This window comes from Leishmania martiniquensis, chromosome 36, assembly GCF_017916325.1.
Source record: "Leishmania martiniquensis isolate LSCM1 chromosome 36, whole genome shotgun sequence".
In the NCBI taxonomy this organism is placed as follows: domain Eukaryota; phylum Euglenozoa; class Kinetoplastea; order Trypanosomatida; family Trypanosomatidae; genus Leishmania; species Leishmania martiniquensis.
This window is the reverse complement of record NC_090171.1, coordinates 1138459-1155000: the sequence shown is the minus strand read 5'-3', so window position 1 is coordinate 1155000 and position 16542 is coordinate 1138459. Positions and strand designations below refer to the sequence as shown.

At 55.4% G+C, this 16542-nt stretch overlaps 4 protein-coding genes across 4 annotated transcripts; all 4 read left to right on the top strand.

Annotated features, from left to right (window-relative positions):
- Window positions 1–3813: 3813 nt before the first annotated feature.
- LSCM1_00286 (uncharacterized protein) lies at window positions 3814–6630 on the top strand (the record flags this gene model as incomplete). The annotated part of the gene is made up of 1 exon (XM_067317938.1): window positions 3814–6630. The coding sequence occupies one exon, from the start codon at window positions 3814–3816 to the stop codon at window positions 6628–6630; it is 2817 nt and encodes a 938-aa protein (XP_067174043.1).
- Window positions 6631–6837: 207 nt separating this feature from the next.
- On the top strand, window positions 6838–9000 carry LSCM1_00285 (uncharacterized protein; the record flags this gene model as incomplete). Its single annotated transcript, XM_067317937.1, has 1 exon — window positions 6838–9000. One exon carries the CDS (start codon window positions 6838–6840, stop codon window positions 8998–9000), a length of 2163 nt encoding a protein of 720 aa, XP_067174042.1.
- Window positions 9001–10064: 1064 nt separating this feature from the next.
- On the top strand, window positions 10065–14390 carry LSCM1_00284 (uncharacterized protein; the record flags this gene model as incomplete). Its single annotated transcript, XM_067317936.1, has 1 exon — window positions 10065–14390. The coding sequence occupies one exon, from the start codon at window positions 10065–10067 to the stop codon at window positions 14388–14390; it is 4326 nt and encodes a 1441-aa protein (XP_067174041.1).
- A 967-nt stretch (window positions 14391–15357) lies between these two features.
- Window positions 15358–16377, top strand: LSCM1_00283 (uncharacterized protein; the record flags this gene model as incomplete). Its single annotated transcript, XM_067317935.1, has 1 exon — window positions 15358–16377. The coding sequence occupies one exon, from the start codon at window positions 15358–15360 to the stop codon at window positions 16375–16377; it is 1020 nt and encodes a 339-aa protein (XP_067174040.1).
- Window positions 16378–16542: the final 165 nt, after the last annotated feature.

Genomic DNA, 16542 nt, shown 5'->3' with positions numbered 1-16542 from the left:
ACACCCGTCCCAGAGCCAAGGACCCTACCGCAAAGCTCCGCAGGGCAGCACGCCGAACCCCAAGCCTAGCCCCCCAACCCCTCCTGGTGGCCAAGGGGCTGGCACCAAACAAACTGAGCCCACCGCAAGCCACACCACCAACAGCGCCCCCCACACACAAAGCGCCGAAAGGTTTTCCCACACGCCAAAAGGGAACGACCATTTTAAAAGGGGGAACCTGGGCTTCGCCGTGCGTAAAAGAGCCGCCTTCAAGATTACACCCCCAATGGCCTTTCACGTTGTGCACGCGAAGGCCCTTTTTTAGCACGAGCAGCCAAGCGCACGACAAGCGGCGCCGAAGCTTGCCGATGGCGCGCCATGAATCACCGCCGCCCCCATAGGAGAGAACCGCACCCCCACTTTAGCCAGGAATTATCAACTTTCGAAATGCAGAAGTAAACCGCCTGGCCGCGTTTCTTGTGGAGTTAAAAAGCGAGCCCAGCATGCCCGCAGACGGAGCCCCCACCAAAATCTTCCCGGTAAAGAAACTGGGGCGCCCTGCCCCGAAACGCCCGCCAGACGAAATAAAGAGCAGTAGTGGCCAGCAAAGTATGGACCCCACGCCATAACAGAAACATATGCGCGCTAAGCCCCGGGGCGCTTACCTAACGCGGAGGCGTTAAGCATAGAAACGGGCGCGCCCGCCCGGGCCGTTCCAAACGGCGATACCCATCGCGCGCCGGTTAATAAGCGCTGCGGCCTTCCCTATTTTGTAGCCGTAAGCATCTCTGGCGGTTTTGTAAAACTTGGTAATGGGGTCTCGCATGCCAAACAAAAGCCGCTTTCTTGCGCACAGCACCGCCCCGGCATCGCGTTCACAAAGGACAGCCTAGGCCTTTCTGGGGCGCCAACGACCTTAACCTTGCCTTAACAGACTAGAAGCAGCAAAGCGAAGCCCTTAGTGTGGCCTAGAAAAACCAACCTTAAAGCACATGCATCCACGCGACCCAGGCAGCGATGAGGGAAAAATATTGAAACGGCATTAGCTAGAGAAAGAAAAACTGCCCCAGGCAAAGCAGCGTAGCGCCGCCAAGGGGTGAGCACAGGTTTTCTAAAAGATATTGCGCTTTTCCAGCATGTGTAAAGACCTTTTCGAGCGGCTACAAAACGCTAACCAAGCCTCAAAAAGCATCTTTAGCGGCGCCACCTTATGATATACGTCTGGGCTGCTGAAAATGACGTCTGGGCTGCTACACCACGGGCGGCGTCATATGTCGGTTTGCGGTTTATGCGGAAAGATGCTATTTTCTTTGAGGCTCGTCCTTGTTAATGCGCCGTGCTGGTGGCTGTTTCGTCGACCGCCTTATTTTCTTGTGGGGGCTTGTTTGCTACGCTTTGGGCGCGTGGCTAACGGGGCCCCGGGGGGGACGCAAGCACCGGCGGCCCCGAGCACCATCCCCGAACAACCAGCCGAGCCTGCATCATATGATGCACTAGCACTCTTTTGTGCTCATCTTCACCCTGTATCATCGACTGCTTGCGCAGTTTGATTTGCGGGCGATCTTCTTTGCATGTTGCTGCTGTTCTGCGCCGCTTTCGTGTGTGCGCACAAAGTGCGCTGCGCTTCTTTCGTTTTCGGCTCCATTTCAGAATCGGTCGAGTGAGGATTTTCCCTTTGTGGAAAGGTCAAAAGCCGCCGAACACCCTTCACACACGGGGCTCGGCTTTCGGGTTCTGCTTTCGCCGGAACTCAAGCTCAGCCGCGCGGGCGGGCAAGGGCCCGGGGGCGCGTTTGCTATTTTCAATGCTTTAGTATGTCGGCCGGCCGCGCGGCGCCGCGGCTTTTAGGAAAGGGAAAGGACCCATCCGTTCCCTACTTTTTCGTTTTCTTGTGAAGCCGACAAAGCCACATGGAACTCAATTGGCGCGGGGGCGGTGCCGCTTTGGGGGTCCTTTGGCCTCTTTGGTTTTGTCTGAGGCGGGTTCTGGCGCGGCCAAAAGGGAAACAACCAAACCAAGTTTAGGGTTATCTTATGTGAAAGCACGGGGTGCGCCGCCATATTTTTTTCGGCGGGGTGGGGGGCGATCGCGGGGGCCAAACGCTGGCAGCTGGAATGCGAACCTGCGGCGGGGCATCCTTGAAGCGCAGCTGCACGGTGAAAATGGTTCTTTTTTCCGGAAGGCTAGGTTGGTATCTGCGAGGCCTAGGGGTCTCTCAAAAGTTTGGGCTGCGCTGGAGGACGCCACGCGCCGCCTTTAGATGGGGGCGAAATTGATGATTTTGAGAGTCATGGGAGATAAATCAGCCTCTCCCCGGCAGCCGAAAAGGACGAACTCAACAATGACCGTCTTGGAAGGTTGGCCTGGCCGTTGTCATGAGCAATGGGGTTGGGGCTTCCCCTTTTTTGGCGCGCCTTTGGGGAGGGAAAGGGCCGGCCGCGCCTCGGGGTTCTTTGCGCATAAGGGGCTTTTCGACAGCGGCCGGCTCTCGAAGGCTTGGGCGACTGTTTTTTCAGTTGCAGTGGCTTGAAAGGGCCACTGAAAAGTGTAGGGGGAAGTGATTTGATTAGTCGGGGTAAACGAAATGTGCGTGGTCGGCATTAGCTTGGGGGGGGGGGATGAAAACGGCGCGTGGCCAGCCGCTTGTTTCTTGTGTGGGGGCAGTTCTTTGCAAACGGTCACGATATTAGCCACCTTGTAAGGACCCCTTTGCGCTTCAATGACTTCAGTGGGGGGGGGAAGGTTGCTTTTCTTCGGCCAATGCGGGTACCATTACATCTGCGCGGAGTTGCGGGGGGCTCACGGTGCGCTCCCTAGGTGCCCCTTCGATACCCGATGGGCGAATACGTATGATTTTCTTTTAGCCGACGAATCGGCGCTGTTCCTCATATACTTGCGCGGCGCTTGGTGGACAGTGAAAAGAAGGAAGGAAAGGATCCATTTCACACGGTTTTTACATACATCTCATGTAAACTACGCATTTGCGCAGTCACAAGTGGGGTGCTGCGAAAGAAGGCCGACGCAAAGACGCGTATTAAGACAGGGTTGTTCCTGCTTCGTTTTTAGCTTGGGCGATTCAGAATAGAAGCCTCTTCATTTCAAGCCGACTTTTCTTCATCCCTAGAGGCCTTCGAATGCCGGCAGTGAAGCGAGCCCATTCGGCATGGTCCCTCAGCGTTCCGGCACCCGCTCTCTGCGGGGAAGCCAAGAGACCCCTACGCCAGCGAATTGCCGAGCCGCCTCTGGTGGGTGCCGATGGCATCAGGCGCCTACGGCATGGGGGGGGGGCGGAGCGATGTGGCGCTACGGGGGTCGGCGGTGAGGGGCGGCCTGCGAAGCAGGGGTTGGGCAGAGCTCGCCCGAGGGGCCGCGCTCGGGTGCCTGAGCGTGCATTGCTGTAGCAGGCGTGCCTGCGGCTGCTTCGCATTGTGCGATCGGGCCCTGTGACAGTGTCGGGAGGTGCTCGGGGCTCAGCCCATGTTTTATGGTAGAGTTTGAACTTGTCGGTAAGAAAAGTAGGTGTGGTGTAACACAGGACATGGATGTACACTCCGTGCTGAGCTTAGGACACGCAGTAAGTGGTAAAAGAGTTTCGTTGTGGGGTGAAGCAATGCCGTTCAGATGTTGTGGGTGAACTAGTTTGCACCTGTGGGTAAAAGGTAGGCATGTTTCATGCCCTTGTACGGATGCTCTGATGACTCCCATGTCAGGGCTCGCTATGTATGCTGCAAAACCACAATCTCATCTCTGTCGTTACCATGCTTCCAGTCTTTTTTTTGCGTTAAAGTTCCTTGTACTTAAGTGGTATCAGCTTTCATAGAAAAGGGACGAAATATGTATACACCAACTAAGAGTGATTTGGTGAGTGTGATTCAGCTACTTCATAACAATGGTGTGGATGTCTCGAATTCAAAGGCGGCTTACGCTGAGCTCAAGCAGTACGAGTCGAATCCAGCATTCTGTATTCTACTGTCCGCTGTTTTCGGAGCAGAGGCGAATCCGGTGGCAGATATTGTCCTCCCAGTTGCTTGGGTACAGTACCGTCAACTCGCAGGAATTACGCTGAAGAACAATCTAGCATCTGCCCGCCATGCCCTTGGTGAAGACGCGGTGAAGGAAGCTGCCCGTTTTGCACTTAAGTCGCTCGCGAATCCTCCCGACACGAGAATTGCACGCACTTCGGCCCAAGTGGTTGTAAAGGTGACGTCGTTGACGTCGCTCGAATGGTGGATGGCCTCGGGGGTCGGGGATCTTCCAAGCATTTTGCTCAACGAACTACTTCCAGCCGGCGATTTGAAAACTCTTGCAGCACTGTACTGCCTTCAGTATTTGATGGAGGATGTACCGAAGCAGATAGGCGAATCCAGCGAGCACATTATCCTACGAGTTTCGCAGTTGGCGGTTTCCCAGAGTGTGCCTTTGGCAATAAGAAAAGCCGCCTTTCGTATGTGCTTTAACATTTACGAGCAGGCATCGCTCCTGGACTGGAATGTTGATACACTCTCGCCACTGCAGATGGGCCTCACAAAGGCTAGCCACAGTTTATCGAGCGTATGCACATCTCTTCTGGAGTGCTCTTGTGGTGAGGATTCGGCGTTTGTAATTCTTGTTTTGCGTACCTGCTCATTTCTGCTGGACTACTTCGACTTCTTCGGTCAGATGAGTCCGAACGAAATGGAGAGGTACAAAAATTGGTGGGTCACGAGTTCTACACAGCTTATTTGCAGTGATCAGAGCACTATCAGCGGTAACCAGGAATTGGTCGCTGCAGCTATCGACTTGATATGTACCACCGTAGACTTGTATGATCGCAGCGGCGGGGAAGCCGCTATTGCTTTCCTCGTTGCTGATGTGCAGCAGCTGATCTTCTCTTTAGCTCCATCCCTTGTTCGGTACGTGATCCTCTCAGCAGAAGAGGTGGCAAACATCATGGATACAGACGACTACCGTGTTCGGGACAGCGCAGCGGTCAGTTTCAAAGTGAAGGGCGGAGCGAAGGATATTTCGGAGGATGACACAATGGACGATGATGCCGCGGCTATGACTCTACGAAGCTCTGCTTTGAAATTTGTAGACGTGCTCAGCACATTCTCGAGTGATGCAACGTACCAGGCTTTTATCGGTCCCATCCAACATCTATGGAGCAGTAGCGAATGGCGCGAAAGGGAGGCCGGCATTGTTCTTGTGGGTACCATCGCCAACGGATGCGCCCACGAGCTGAGCACAGTGCTCGACTCTTTGGTGGAGCAATTTCTCCAATTCATCAGCAATCAGTCAGAGCATGTTTGTGTTGTGAGCATTGCTGAGTGGTCTCTGTCAAGGCTGAGCGAGACTATCTTGAACTCGTCTCCTCGCACGATGGATAGGATTATTCCGCTCCTCAGCTCAAGATTGCAGAGCACCAGCAAGCGGATTCAGATTACGAGCGTCAGCGCACTAAATGTGATCTACGGGGTCCTGGAGAACTACGGAAGCACTAATGTTATTGTGCCTCATTTGCCGTCGTTGTTAGAGTCGCTCTGCGCGTGCCTGCCAGTGTACTCGACCACCAATCTCTCTCTTTTGGTTGATTTTCTGAGCAAGCTCATGCCCCTTCTAGGGGACCGTTCAGCAGCTGAGAGACTCTCTTCTTTACTTCAGGGTGAGAGGGCTCACCGCGCTTCACTGTTCGAGCAGTCTTACACAGCAATGTACATTCGAGAGGAGCCAAATGCTTTGCTGGACAAAGACGTTTTCTCGCTGGATCGCGCCATAATCGCCTTCATCTCTGTCTATCCGAATAGCGAGGTGGCGATTGCGAATTTGGGCACATGGAGCGGCGTACTTGCAGACATCAAGAGTCGGAACATCACGGATGACGTGGATCTTGTTTTCAACACGCTGCTCATCTGCAGCGCATACGCCAATTCAGTCTCTACTGTAATTCTAGAGGAGTGGCTGAAGTCGACGTTGTGGGCTTTACCAGTTTCCGCAGCACATTTCCTGACAGCTTCGCAAGCACAAGAAGTTCAGGTAGCGGGGATCACCATTCTATGTGCGCTTCTTCGCGCTGTAGGAACAGGCGCACTTCCTACCGGCCTTCACGACACCCTCATGAGGTGGGCCGCCATCGAAGTATCGGAGGCCGAGGATCCGCAGCTCAAAGAGCACGTTGTGAGGCTTATCGGGAAGACGGCTTCGTGTTACCCGGGCCAACTCTCTAGAGTTGCTACGGAGGCTTTAAAGGCCGCGAACGCCGCGCTGCGAAGCGACGTCTTCGGAGATTCCGCTTACTACTTTTCGGCCATGGCTTTCGACCTATGCGGCATATTGGGGGTGCTCCCAAACTACGCAGCGTTTTTTCGCATCGATACAATGTCGCAGCTTATGGCACAGGCGGAAAACACTGTGGATAAATCGGAGGCTACTATTTATCTCTTGCAAGCACTGGTTCAGCTACCGGCAGACGCGTTTTCAGGGTTCTTTTCTTCTACCATCAAGATTGTGTACAGCTGGCAACAGGCTGCAGTAAACTATCCTGGAACGAAGGAAGCCATCCAGTTGTTTTTGCTTCATGCCAAAAAGACGTGCCCCGACATTTTTCAGTCGATTCTGGAGAGCCTGCCGGCAGCTTTTCGAAATATGCTCGTATCCTTCTATCAGCTGCAGTAGCACGAAAAAAGACAAGCAGGCGAAACATCTTTGTTCAAACCAAAAACAAACTGGGCCATTATCTTTCTCTTATATGCCGCTCGGAAGCTACTGTATCAGTGTTGCTGAACCGACTCACAGTTTTTTGTTTCGAAAGTGAGCCTATCGATTATCTACCTTTCTCCATGAAGCATACGAACGAGAAGTGGCGTTCTTTGCACCCTTACCATGCTGATCTCCGTCCGGTTTCGGCGTAGAGTATGGCGTGACAGCTCCTTGCAGTCCCGCGCTCTTCGCGTCTACTCTCTTCTAATCTCTCTTACTCCCTTTCCCCGACTCGGCGTAAAACCCCTAGAGTCTTATTGTTCTTTTCTGACGAAGAAAAATTACGCAAACAGCGACCACGTGCCAACGTTTAAAATGCGAAGGTACTTCACGGACGCGACTCTAGTCGTCAACCGACGCACAACAGTGCTTCGCGTGCGTACCGGACCTCGTTCGCACTATCAGACGCTGATTGTGGCGCCAGAGTTTTTGCAAAGGCGCACGTACTACCCCACCCCCGGGGCTTATCCTCCACCGCCACCGCCGCCGCCATCGCACTATGGGCAGCCGATATGGGCACCATACAGCGCCACGTATGCAGCTCCGCCACCGCCCTTGTCGCAAGGGGGGGTGCCATTCGCACAGCCACAACATCAGCCGCTTCCGAGCGATCTGGGCACAAAGGAAAGGCCGATTGTGGTCGTGTCAGCCCCGCAGAAGGCTTCCTGGGCCACGCGCTTCTGGATGTTCTTGCTCTTCGGAATTGCTCTTAGCTGCTTTATCAGCCTGGCCGAGGAGTTCAACGATCGCTTTCAGGAGGGCCATCCTGCAAACAAGTCAGGATTTGCACGCTCTGGCATATCGGGCCTGTTCGGCTCTGTGGACGTGAAGCCAGTGAATCTGGACAACTTGGAAGTCACGTTTGACAGCATTCGCGGATGCGATGAGGCAAAGAAGGAGCTGGAAGAGATAGTGGAGTTCCTGAAGGACCCCGAGAAGTTCCACAATTTAGGTGGGCGGCTGCCAAAAGGAGCACTGCTCACCGGCCCGCCAGGGTGCGGGAAAACCATGCTGGCGAAAGCGATCGCCAAAGAGGCCGGCGTCAGCTTCTTCTACGCCACCGGGAGCGAGTTTGATGAGATGTTCGTTGGCGTCGGCGCTCGCCGCGTTCGCGAGCTCTTCGCTGCGGCGAAGGCCAACTCACCAGCTTTGATTTTCATCGACGAGGTGGACGCTTTAGGCGGTCGCCGCTCTCGTTCTGACCACAGTACGTCTCGCATGACGTTGAACCAGCTCCTTGCAGAGATGGATGGCTTCGACTCCGACGACGCCGTTATTGTCCTCGCTGCCACGAATACCCCTGAAACGCTGGACAAGGCGCTCACACGCCCCGGTCGCCTGGACACCACCATCACTGTCGACCCTCCAGATATGAAAGGACGCGCAGAGGTGGTTCAGGTGTACCTTGACAAGATAAAGACAGATAGCACGGTCAACGCAATGGACATTGCACGTGGAACAACAGGCTTCACAGGGGCCGAGCTCAGCAATTTGGTGAATCTGGCAGCCATCCGAGCTGCAGTGCTGAACAAGGCGAAAGTGACAAACGACGAGATAGAGTACGCCAAAGACCGCGTCATGATGGGTGCTGAGAGCAAGAAGATTGTGCCGGAGGAGGAGCGCCGCGTGACTGCATTCCATGAGGGCGGCCACGCTTTGAGTGCTATCTTACTGAAGGATGAGGGTGCTGATCCTGTGCACAAGGCAACCATAGTTCCCCGAGGCAACGGCATTATGGGACTCGTCCAGCAGCAGCCAGATAGAGATAAGTACAGCCAAAGCAAGCGCCAGTGCCTGGCGCGCCTAAAGGTTTGTGTAGCGGGACGCGTCGGCGAAGAGATTCTCTTGGGCCCTGACGACATCACGACTGGCGCAGGCTCTGACTTTCAGCAGGCCACAAACATGGCTCGCCACATGGTGCGACAGTTCGGGTTCAGTGACGCCATGGGCTTTGTCGACTATGGTACGCCCGACACCGCCGAAGGCGCCTACATTTCAGATGAGACAAAGCTCAAAATCGAAAAAGAGGTGCATCGCCTCGTTCAGCAGGCCTACCTCGAGACCAAGGAGCTGCTTCTGAGCCACCGCGCCGAGCTGGAGGCCATCGCCAACAACCTACTCAAGTATGAAACGCTCAGTGGCAAAGATCTTGAGAAGATTTTGAGGGGTGAAGCTATCCCAGAGCGCCCGCCGCGTCCCTCACATGTTGCAGAAAGCAAGGTTGCGCCGCCACGGGGCGGAAACAGCGATCAGGCAAGTGGCCAGAGGACCATCCCAATCTCATAGCATCCTTAATGGCGCCGAGTATGGGAGTGCCTCATGGTGCATCAAGTCTACTCCGGCGTGCCGGAACGGACCAAGTCCCTTTTTGTACCAGAATCGGGCACTCTCTCGTGTGCAAGTGCCTATTAATGGAGCTTTCCTATCTTATTTTTTTCACGTGTTTGCTTCTTACTCTTGACAATGTTCTGCGTGCTGTTGTGTACCTACACGGCTGATAGCTTTTCGAAGTGTGTTTCTGGCTTTCACATTGCTGGGCACGTTTTTTTTCTCGTGCCCCCTTCTCCTGTGTGAAGTGTGTACGTTGTCTAAACCGCGGCTCCTCGCCTTTTGCGCCTTGCGCCCTTCACCGAGACATGTGGGCTGTGTGTGTGTGTGCGTGTGCTGGGGAGGGGGCGGTGCACTTTTCTTTTCCTTTTCGAAGCGGAAAATTCTGATCATCCGCTTAACCACGCAAACCGCATTTACAGGAAGAAACGCAGCCTGTTGCTGGAGCGCCGCACACACTGTTGAGCTAGCAGGAGGCTGGTGTACCTCGCTGGGAAAAGAAGTTAAGAAGCGCTTACGGCTTTTCCGAGAATTCTTTACGGGCGCTGCCGCGCATCTGTCAGACATATTGTGCACATCGAAATACCGTAGAAGGCAGGGTGTCATCGTCCTTTTCTTGCGCTACTCTGTCTATCTCGTCGAAAAAGCTGGCAGCGGATCAAAGCAAGAGGATGCAGGAGAAAAACGAGTCGGCTCACGTTTTGCATATTGGCTCCTTCATTAGTACAATAAGCAGGTGCTACCGCACCTGACAAAAAAGAGGTGTAGAGTGAAGTGAAGGAGGGGAGGGGCTGCGTAGTGCGACTTGGTTCAACACGTTCTTGTTCAGCTGACATGCCCGCGCTCACCTCATCTCTACAGCACCTATTTCATCGGCCAACCCTTTCTTCAGCCTCCCCCGCCTTCCTTGTTTTGTATCATCCCCTCCCCTCGCATTTCTCTCACGATCGCGATAGGGATAGAACACTGAATGCAGTAGTGACTCCACCATCACTCTTCAGGCAAACACACTAAGCGACTCTATGATGAGGAGGGCGCGAGGTGGACGCTGTGCGCGATGCCTCTCCCTTTCGTATAAGAGGTGTGCCGGATGCTCAACGCAGTGGAGTGCCGTGCGCCATCAGTCGCAGAACTCCCTTGGCGGGTCGCGCGACCGCCAGCGTGGCCAGCCCAACGCCGACCCCAACACTGGCACCCAGATGTCTGTCGCGGAGTCGCCTGATCTTACGCCGCACCTTCAATTCGGGCTCAACAATCTCGAGCATGTGAAGCTGCCCGACATTTCCGATGAGTTTCGGCGGCGCAGTGACATCGACAAGGAGCGTGAAATGCGGGCGAAGTTTGGCGAGTATGGCCCCGGCGAGCGACTGACAAAGAGTTCTCCGCAGATGCGGCGCGACATGCTGGAGGAGCAACAGGACATCGACGGCCTGCCGTGGGAGGTTCGGTGGCGCAAGTCTCTGATTCCAACCTCGGAGGAGGTAATTCAGGATATCCGCGATCGCTTTGACTTGTTCATCCAGGATCCTATTGAGCGTGAGCAGGAGTGGTATCTGCACTGGAAGGATCGGTCTTTCAAGATTCAAAAGGATCGAATGATTTGGCCACAAGGCTACACAGACTACCTGGATCATTACGACGAGAACGGTCGCCGCCGCGTGCTGCCTACCGATCAGCGGTGGTCCGACTCTTCCTGGAAACACCTCGCCGACACCCGCTACAAGGACCGCATGTGGCTCATCGAGGGAGAGGAGCGCAAAGCCGTTCACCAGAGCTTGCAAACGGACCGGACTCTGCTGAAAGAAGAGGAGCAGCGCCAGTCTGAAATGGGTGACGTCTACCACGGCATCCTCTCTGGCGTCATCGACCTCGACCCAGACCAGACATATCAGGCACTCTCTGGCACTGCAGATCCTCTCGAGGTAGCCAAGACAAAGATGAAGTTACAGGCCTACGGGGCGCATCAGGCCCTCACAGCAGGAAAGAGGGAACTCGACTCCGTGCAAATCGATCCGATATCTGGCTTCCCCAAGGCGGACATGGAGCCACTGCCGACAGGGATTACGGTGGAGCAGGGCGCTGCTATCGCAACTCAAGCAAGCATTCAGTACGAGGTGCTGGAGCAAAAGGCGGAGGCCTCGCGGCAGGCTGGCCACGACCCAGTAGTAGCAATGATGAAAGCGCACCACAGCACATCGAAGCGGTGCGGCAACCGTCCCATGCTGCGTGCGCAGGTTGAGGCGAATATCGAAAAAATCAAGGAGCTAGAGGCGAAGCGGCAGGCATTGGAGCCCAGCAAGACGGCTGGTGCCCTCACAGCCGGTGAGATGGTGGGGAAAATCGAGTCTCCGCTTCTAGAGGCGGCAGCGAATGTGCAGTTAGTAGGTTCTCGGACTCGCGTGAAAGCACCTGTGACGCCGGCCGAGTCAGACTCACGAGCTGTCGGTGCGTCTACGTCGGAGGGGTTTCTCCACGTCTCTGAGAGGCCGAAAAATGCGGAACCAGACGTGCCAAGTGAGCTTTTCCGCGTGCCGCACTGCAGAGAGCTGAATGAGATGCCGAAGTGGTATCGTGAGACTCTCATCGAGACAGAGCCGATGATTCGACAGTATGGCATGGTGCACGACCCCCTGGAGGAGAGGCAGCCGGAAAAGGAGTACTACGTTCCACCGCAGCTGCGCGACGATGAGCGTGTGACGCTGGACGACGCTCCGTCAGGCGCCTCTGCATTCGATGAAGTGAAGATGCACAAACTCAAGACGTTGCCAGAGCTGGTAGTCGGGTACAAGCCATTGCCGCTGTTTCGCGAGGTTTCGAAGGGTGACTCGCTCGAAGCTCCCGTCGGCGCAGAGGAAAAGGAGGCGAAGGAAAATCACCTTGTGGACAAGGATGGTAAACTCATGAAGAAGTCGGAGCGCCAGCGGCTCGAGCGCCAGGAGCGGCTGCGTAAGTTGAAGCTGTCGTACGACTCTGATATTCTGCTGCCGAACTTGCCGTGGGAGACCGACTCCATCGTGGATCCTTACCGTGGGGTTGATGCCGAGGACGCCGTCGAATTCGACAAGGAGAAGCTGGAGAGGACGTGGCGGGCTTATCGTGACGCTTTTCAGCAGGCTCTGACAGAGTTTGGGAACCTCACTCAAGTGACGAGCGAAGAAAAGTGCGAGAAGATGCTGTACGACACAATGGAGCGCTTTCGCGAAGGGAACGTGGGCGATCATCCAGATGTGGCCAAGGAGCAGGAGGAGGTGTTTCGCCTCATCTTTGAGGCCCACACGAAGCACTTTCTGGCCGACTTCTACAAGTTCAAGGGGAATCGCACGGCCGAGGCGAACGCTGTAAAGGCCGAGGCGGACGATATTCTTCGACAGGCATCTGCGAAGAGCAAGCTACTAGGAAGGAACTTTATGAATTTTGTGCAAGAAATGACGTCCCTTGAGCTTGATACAATTCGAAAGAACCCGGTGCAGCGCTACGCGGTCATGGTGCGCGACCGTCGGTATGAGGCCATTTCCCAGCCCTTCATGAAGTGGATCAAGAATGAGCTGGGTGAGTTCATGATCACAGAGTTCCAGAGCGCCGAGCAACTAGAGGCACACAAAGAGTTTCTCCACCGTCATCTTAACGATGCTTACACCAGGTGCCCTTCCCGCGTTGATGGCATCAAAGACTCATCTCGAGACGCGGCGGTGGAGGGGCTTTACCAGTGGTGTCGCGGTGCGTTGGCGTTCTACGCGGGGAAGAAGTTCCATCGCATGTTCATCGACTTCGCCGACAGCCGCTTTCGCTCCCGCGCCGAGGAGCTGTACGAGGACTCGATCGAGCTCTTCTCCAACTATGCCAAGGCTAGCAAGGACATTGTGCAGATTCCAGTACCCGACTCAGACCCACCTTACGAATATGATGAGAAGGAGTTCCTCGATGGCGAGAATGCCGTCTTCGCAGAGATCTCCGGGCATCTCGATAAGGCTGAGGCGTTGTGGCACTCCGGCAGTAGTAAGCGCTGGTACCCCATGACAGACGAAACAGAGTACATGTGGTTCAACGAGCGCCGGGGTCGTTTGACACTCGCGATGGATATCTCTGACCGCTGCTTGGAAAACGTGAACAAGAAGACGCACCCCTCCATCCACCCGTTCCCCGAGCGGGCGCGTGTGTTTTTGGAAGGCGCGCCTCTCACTCAGGAAACCGCAGAGCACCTGTGGCTGCGCTACATGGGGGACTTGTACTGGGAGCACTCAGAGTTCATGCTGCGGCAGGGTCGCTTCCAGACCAGCTGCTCCTACAGGGATAAGTGCCTGAATTTCTATCATCTGGCAGTGCGCACCGCGCGCGAGCGGCTCCCTGCGTCGTGGAAGGCGCCGCTGCTCACCGAGGCAAAATACATGCTTCGCGTCTACGAGCCCGGTGGTCAAGTCCTGCAGCACCTACAGGATGTGGAGACGGTGGTGGATAAGCTCTTTTCACAAGGTGAGCCGCGCCATTGGATTGAGCCATTCAGCGAGCTGCCGTATCGGCTTGCTGTCGTCCACGCAAACCTGCCTGCCTACGGCGAGGCCATCACAAAGGAGGTGCACCGCCGTCTGAAGTGGCAGCCTTCGAACGAGGTTTTGATGAAAGATATGGAGCAGCGTGCACGTGGCGGCTCTGTGAACCCAGAACTGGTGATGTACTACAGCACGCTCAACGCGGTCGCAGAAACAGTGTTTCGGCGCAAAGTACTCAGGTGGCGTGCTAAGGAGCACGAAGGCTCTGATCCCTTTCTTTTCTGGACTCACTTGTACTTTGCCTTTCGCGTGCATCCCAAGGATCGGGACGAGGTACAGCGGATGTGGGACATGTACGAGCCGGCGTATGTGTACATCTATACCCAATGCGCGTTGGCGTTGCGCGTGCGAGGCCATCGCCTCATAAATGATGCACTGAGGCGCATGTGTCAAATTCTGCTGGCTGGTGACCAAACGCAAAAGTTGGAGCTGATGAAGGAGCTGAATCGGGTTCGCGAGAAGATGGCACACCTCATTGACCGCAAGGAGCTCGATCGCACAATAAGCGCTCTGGAGGCGCACCTCGAGAACCCTGCGCAGCAAACGTACACGTACGGAATAGCACTACTCTACAAGGAGGCTGTGCTACACGAAAAGGCCGCGCGCAACCCGCAACTGAGAGCGCAGATGGCAGCGAGAGAATACACGGAGCTGCGCAAAAGGAAGGAGGAGCTGCGCGCTAATGGGATGCCAATGCACCCTCAGCAAGCAGCAGCGATGCAGAAGGAGGGTGCCCCCGATGACGAATCCCTCGACGCGCAGCCAAGCTTGACCACGAAGGAGATGTTTGCGGAGAAGTAAGTGCATGTGTGCATGTCCTCACCCCTCTTCACTGCACAATACCCTTCTCAACTACTGGCTTCAAAATACCAAGCATGAGTATGGCGCATGGGGCAGTATGTCAAAGAGCGCTCTACAGCCACGGACCACTTTTTTATTTTCTATTTCGTTCCTCCCCTCCTTCCTTGACAAGCTTTCTTCAACTTCTCTCTCGAGCCCATCCTTGGAGCACACGACACTTCGCCGTGTGGAGATCTCGTACCTCGGAGCTCACATTGAAGGCAGCTCAAGTTGCATGGCAAGAAATGAAGACCACGATGAACAAACGTATGACGCAGCCCTCTCACAAATGCGCCACTGCACAAGAGGATGCAGTGATGAACTCCTGGGCTCTGAGGGTGCAGTCGAATCGTGCAGAGTATTTTTGTTCTACTCCTCCCTTCTCGACCCGAGGCAGTAAGAGCGAGTGCCCGCTCTCTACTAGCCGCCTTTCTTTCCCTCCTCTCTCGCTTCGCCCTTTGAGTGGGTGCGCGCATCGCCCCCTCCTCCCCCTTTCACTGAGCGGCTTCACGCAGGGGCACTTCAGGGCTTTCTGCAACGTGTCTTCGACGGCGCTATTCAAGAGCTCTTTAACTCTCTACTTGTATTTTAATCACACGCCGGCTTGCTTTTTCGAGCCAGTTTTGAGTGCCGCGCGGACGTGCAGAGACATCACAGTAGTAGGAGCCTTTGGGCATACTCTATTTTGCGCCTCTGAACGCAGCCCTTTTCTCGCCAGAGCGACAAGGCGGCATCCATCACCAGCTGGGCTGAAAACACGCAGGCACGTACAAGCACACCGGCTCGGCAGGCGGCTCTGGCTGCAACCATAGCCCTTCGACTTTTCCGTTGCCTTTCTGAAGCTTTAAGGGCGACTTCCACGCACACGACGAGTCGATTTTTTCCTTCGTAGCCATCGCGTTGCTGCCGGGGCATCGCGCGCTGCAGAATGCCGCTAGTAAGGGCAGAGACAGATGTGAGCTTCGTGGCTGAGGTGGCCGAGAATGTCGGCGACGCTTGCGCTCGCATGAGCGATCATGTTTCGGCCATGATAGAGGAGTACCTTCGGCGGCGAACGCAGCAGGTGCGCGACGATGCCAGGAAAGAGCTCGATGCGGTGCGTCTGCAGCTGGAGCAAAGGATTGCGGACGCTGAAGCGGCGAAAGCGGTGGAAGGGGAGCGTCACCAGAAGGCAAAGGATCGAGTGGTGCGGGTCGCCATGGCATTGCAGAAGATGAGCGTCAAACTCCACCTTACACGCCTCTTTCACACATGGCAGCACTGTGCTGGCGTTCGTCGGGAGCGTCGCCGACTCGCCGAGGAGGTGCACGTCTTCATTGGAAAGCTTGCCTTGTTTCACTCGTACACGAAGTGGCGCCTGCTCGCGGAAGCGCGTCGCCAGAATCGCCTTGAGGCAAAGGAGTCACATAAACGCGACTGCCGCGAGCAGGAGCTATTAGGGCAGATTGAAGGGTACCAGAAGCAATTGGAGGAGGAGAGAGCCAAGGACGCCCATTTGAATGAAAAGCTCAAGGAGGCGTTTCTGCGGGGCATGTGCGCGTTGAACCGAGAGGCAGTGCACGTACTTCACGGCTCGGAAGGGAACGAGGACGAGGATGTCGAGGCAATTGCAGAAATTCTGAGCGGTGAGAGCCATTCGCGTCGCCGCTCTGTGACACCGGTCTGCTTGGACAGTTTCGCCCCGAGCAATGCGCACACGCAGGTTATCTGCCCGGTGCATCATGTAGATGCCAAAGGTAGCTTTTATCATCCGTGTTTTTCCCCAGGGTACTGCGAGTACGATCGTCGCCCTGCTTCGTGTGCCCCGATGTCTTCCGGCGCTCCGCCGAGTGCGTCAGCCCCTTTCGTGGTACGCGCAGATCCGCAAAGCGCTCACTCCCTCGACAGCAGCCCGTCGGTACCGTTTCGCCACCTATCGAGGCCATCGAAGACAAGATGGAGAATGTGAAGGGGAGAACCCGGCATTACAGAAACTGGATAGCCGCACGCACGGCTGCTCGTGCACGGCGCGCTTTTTTTCCTGCCCAGCCCACAGGCCCTTTGCCGTAATGCAAAGCGCCTTCTTCACCGCGAAGGCCTCACGGCCTTCGCTTTTCTTTCGCACAAGAGATTT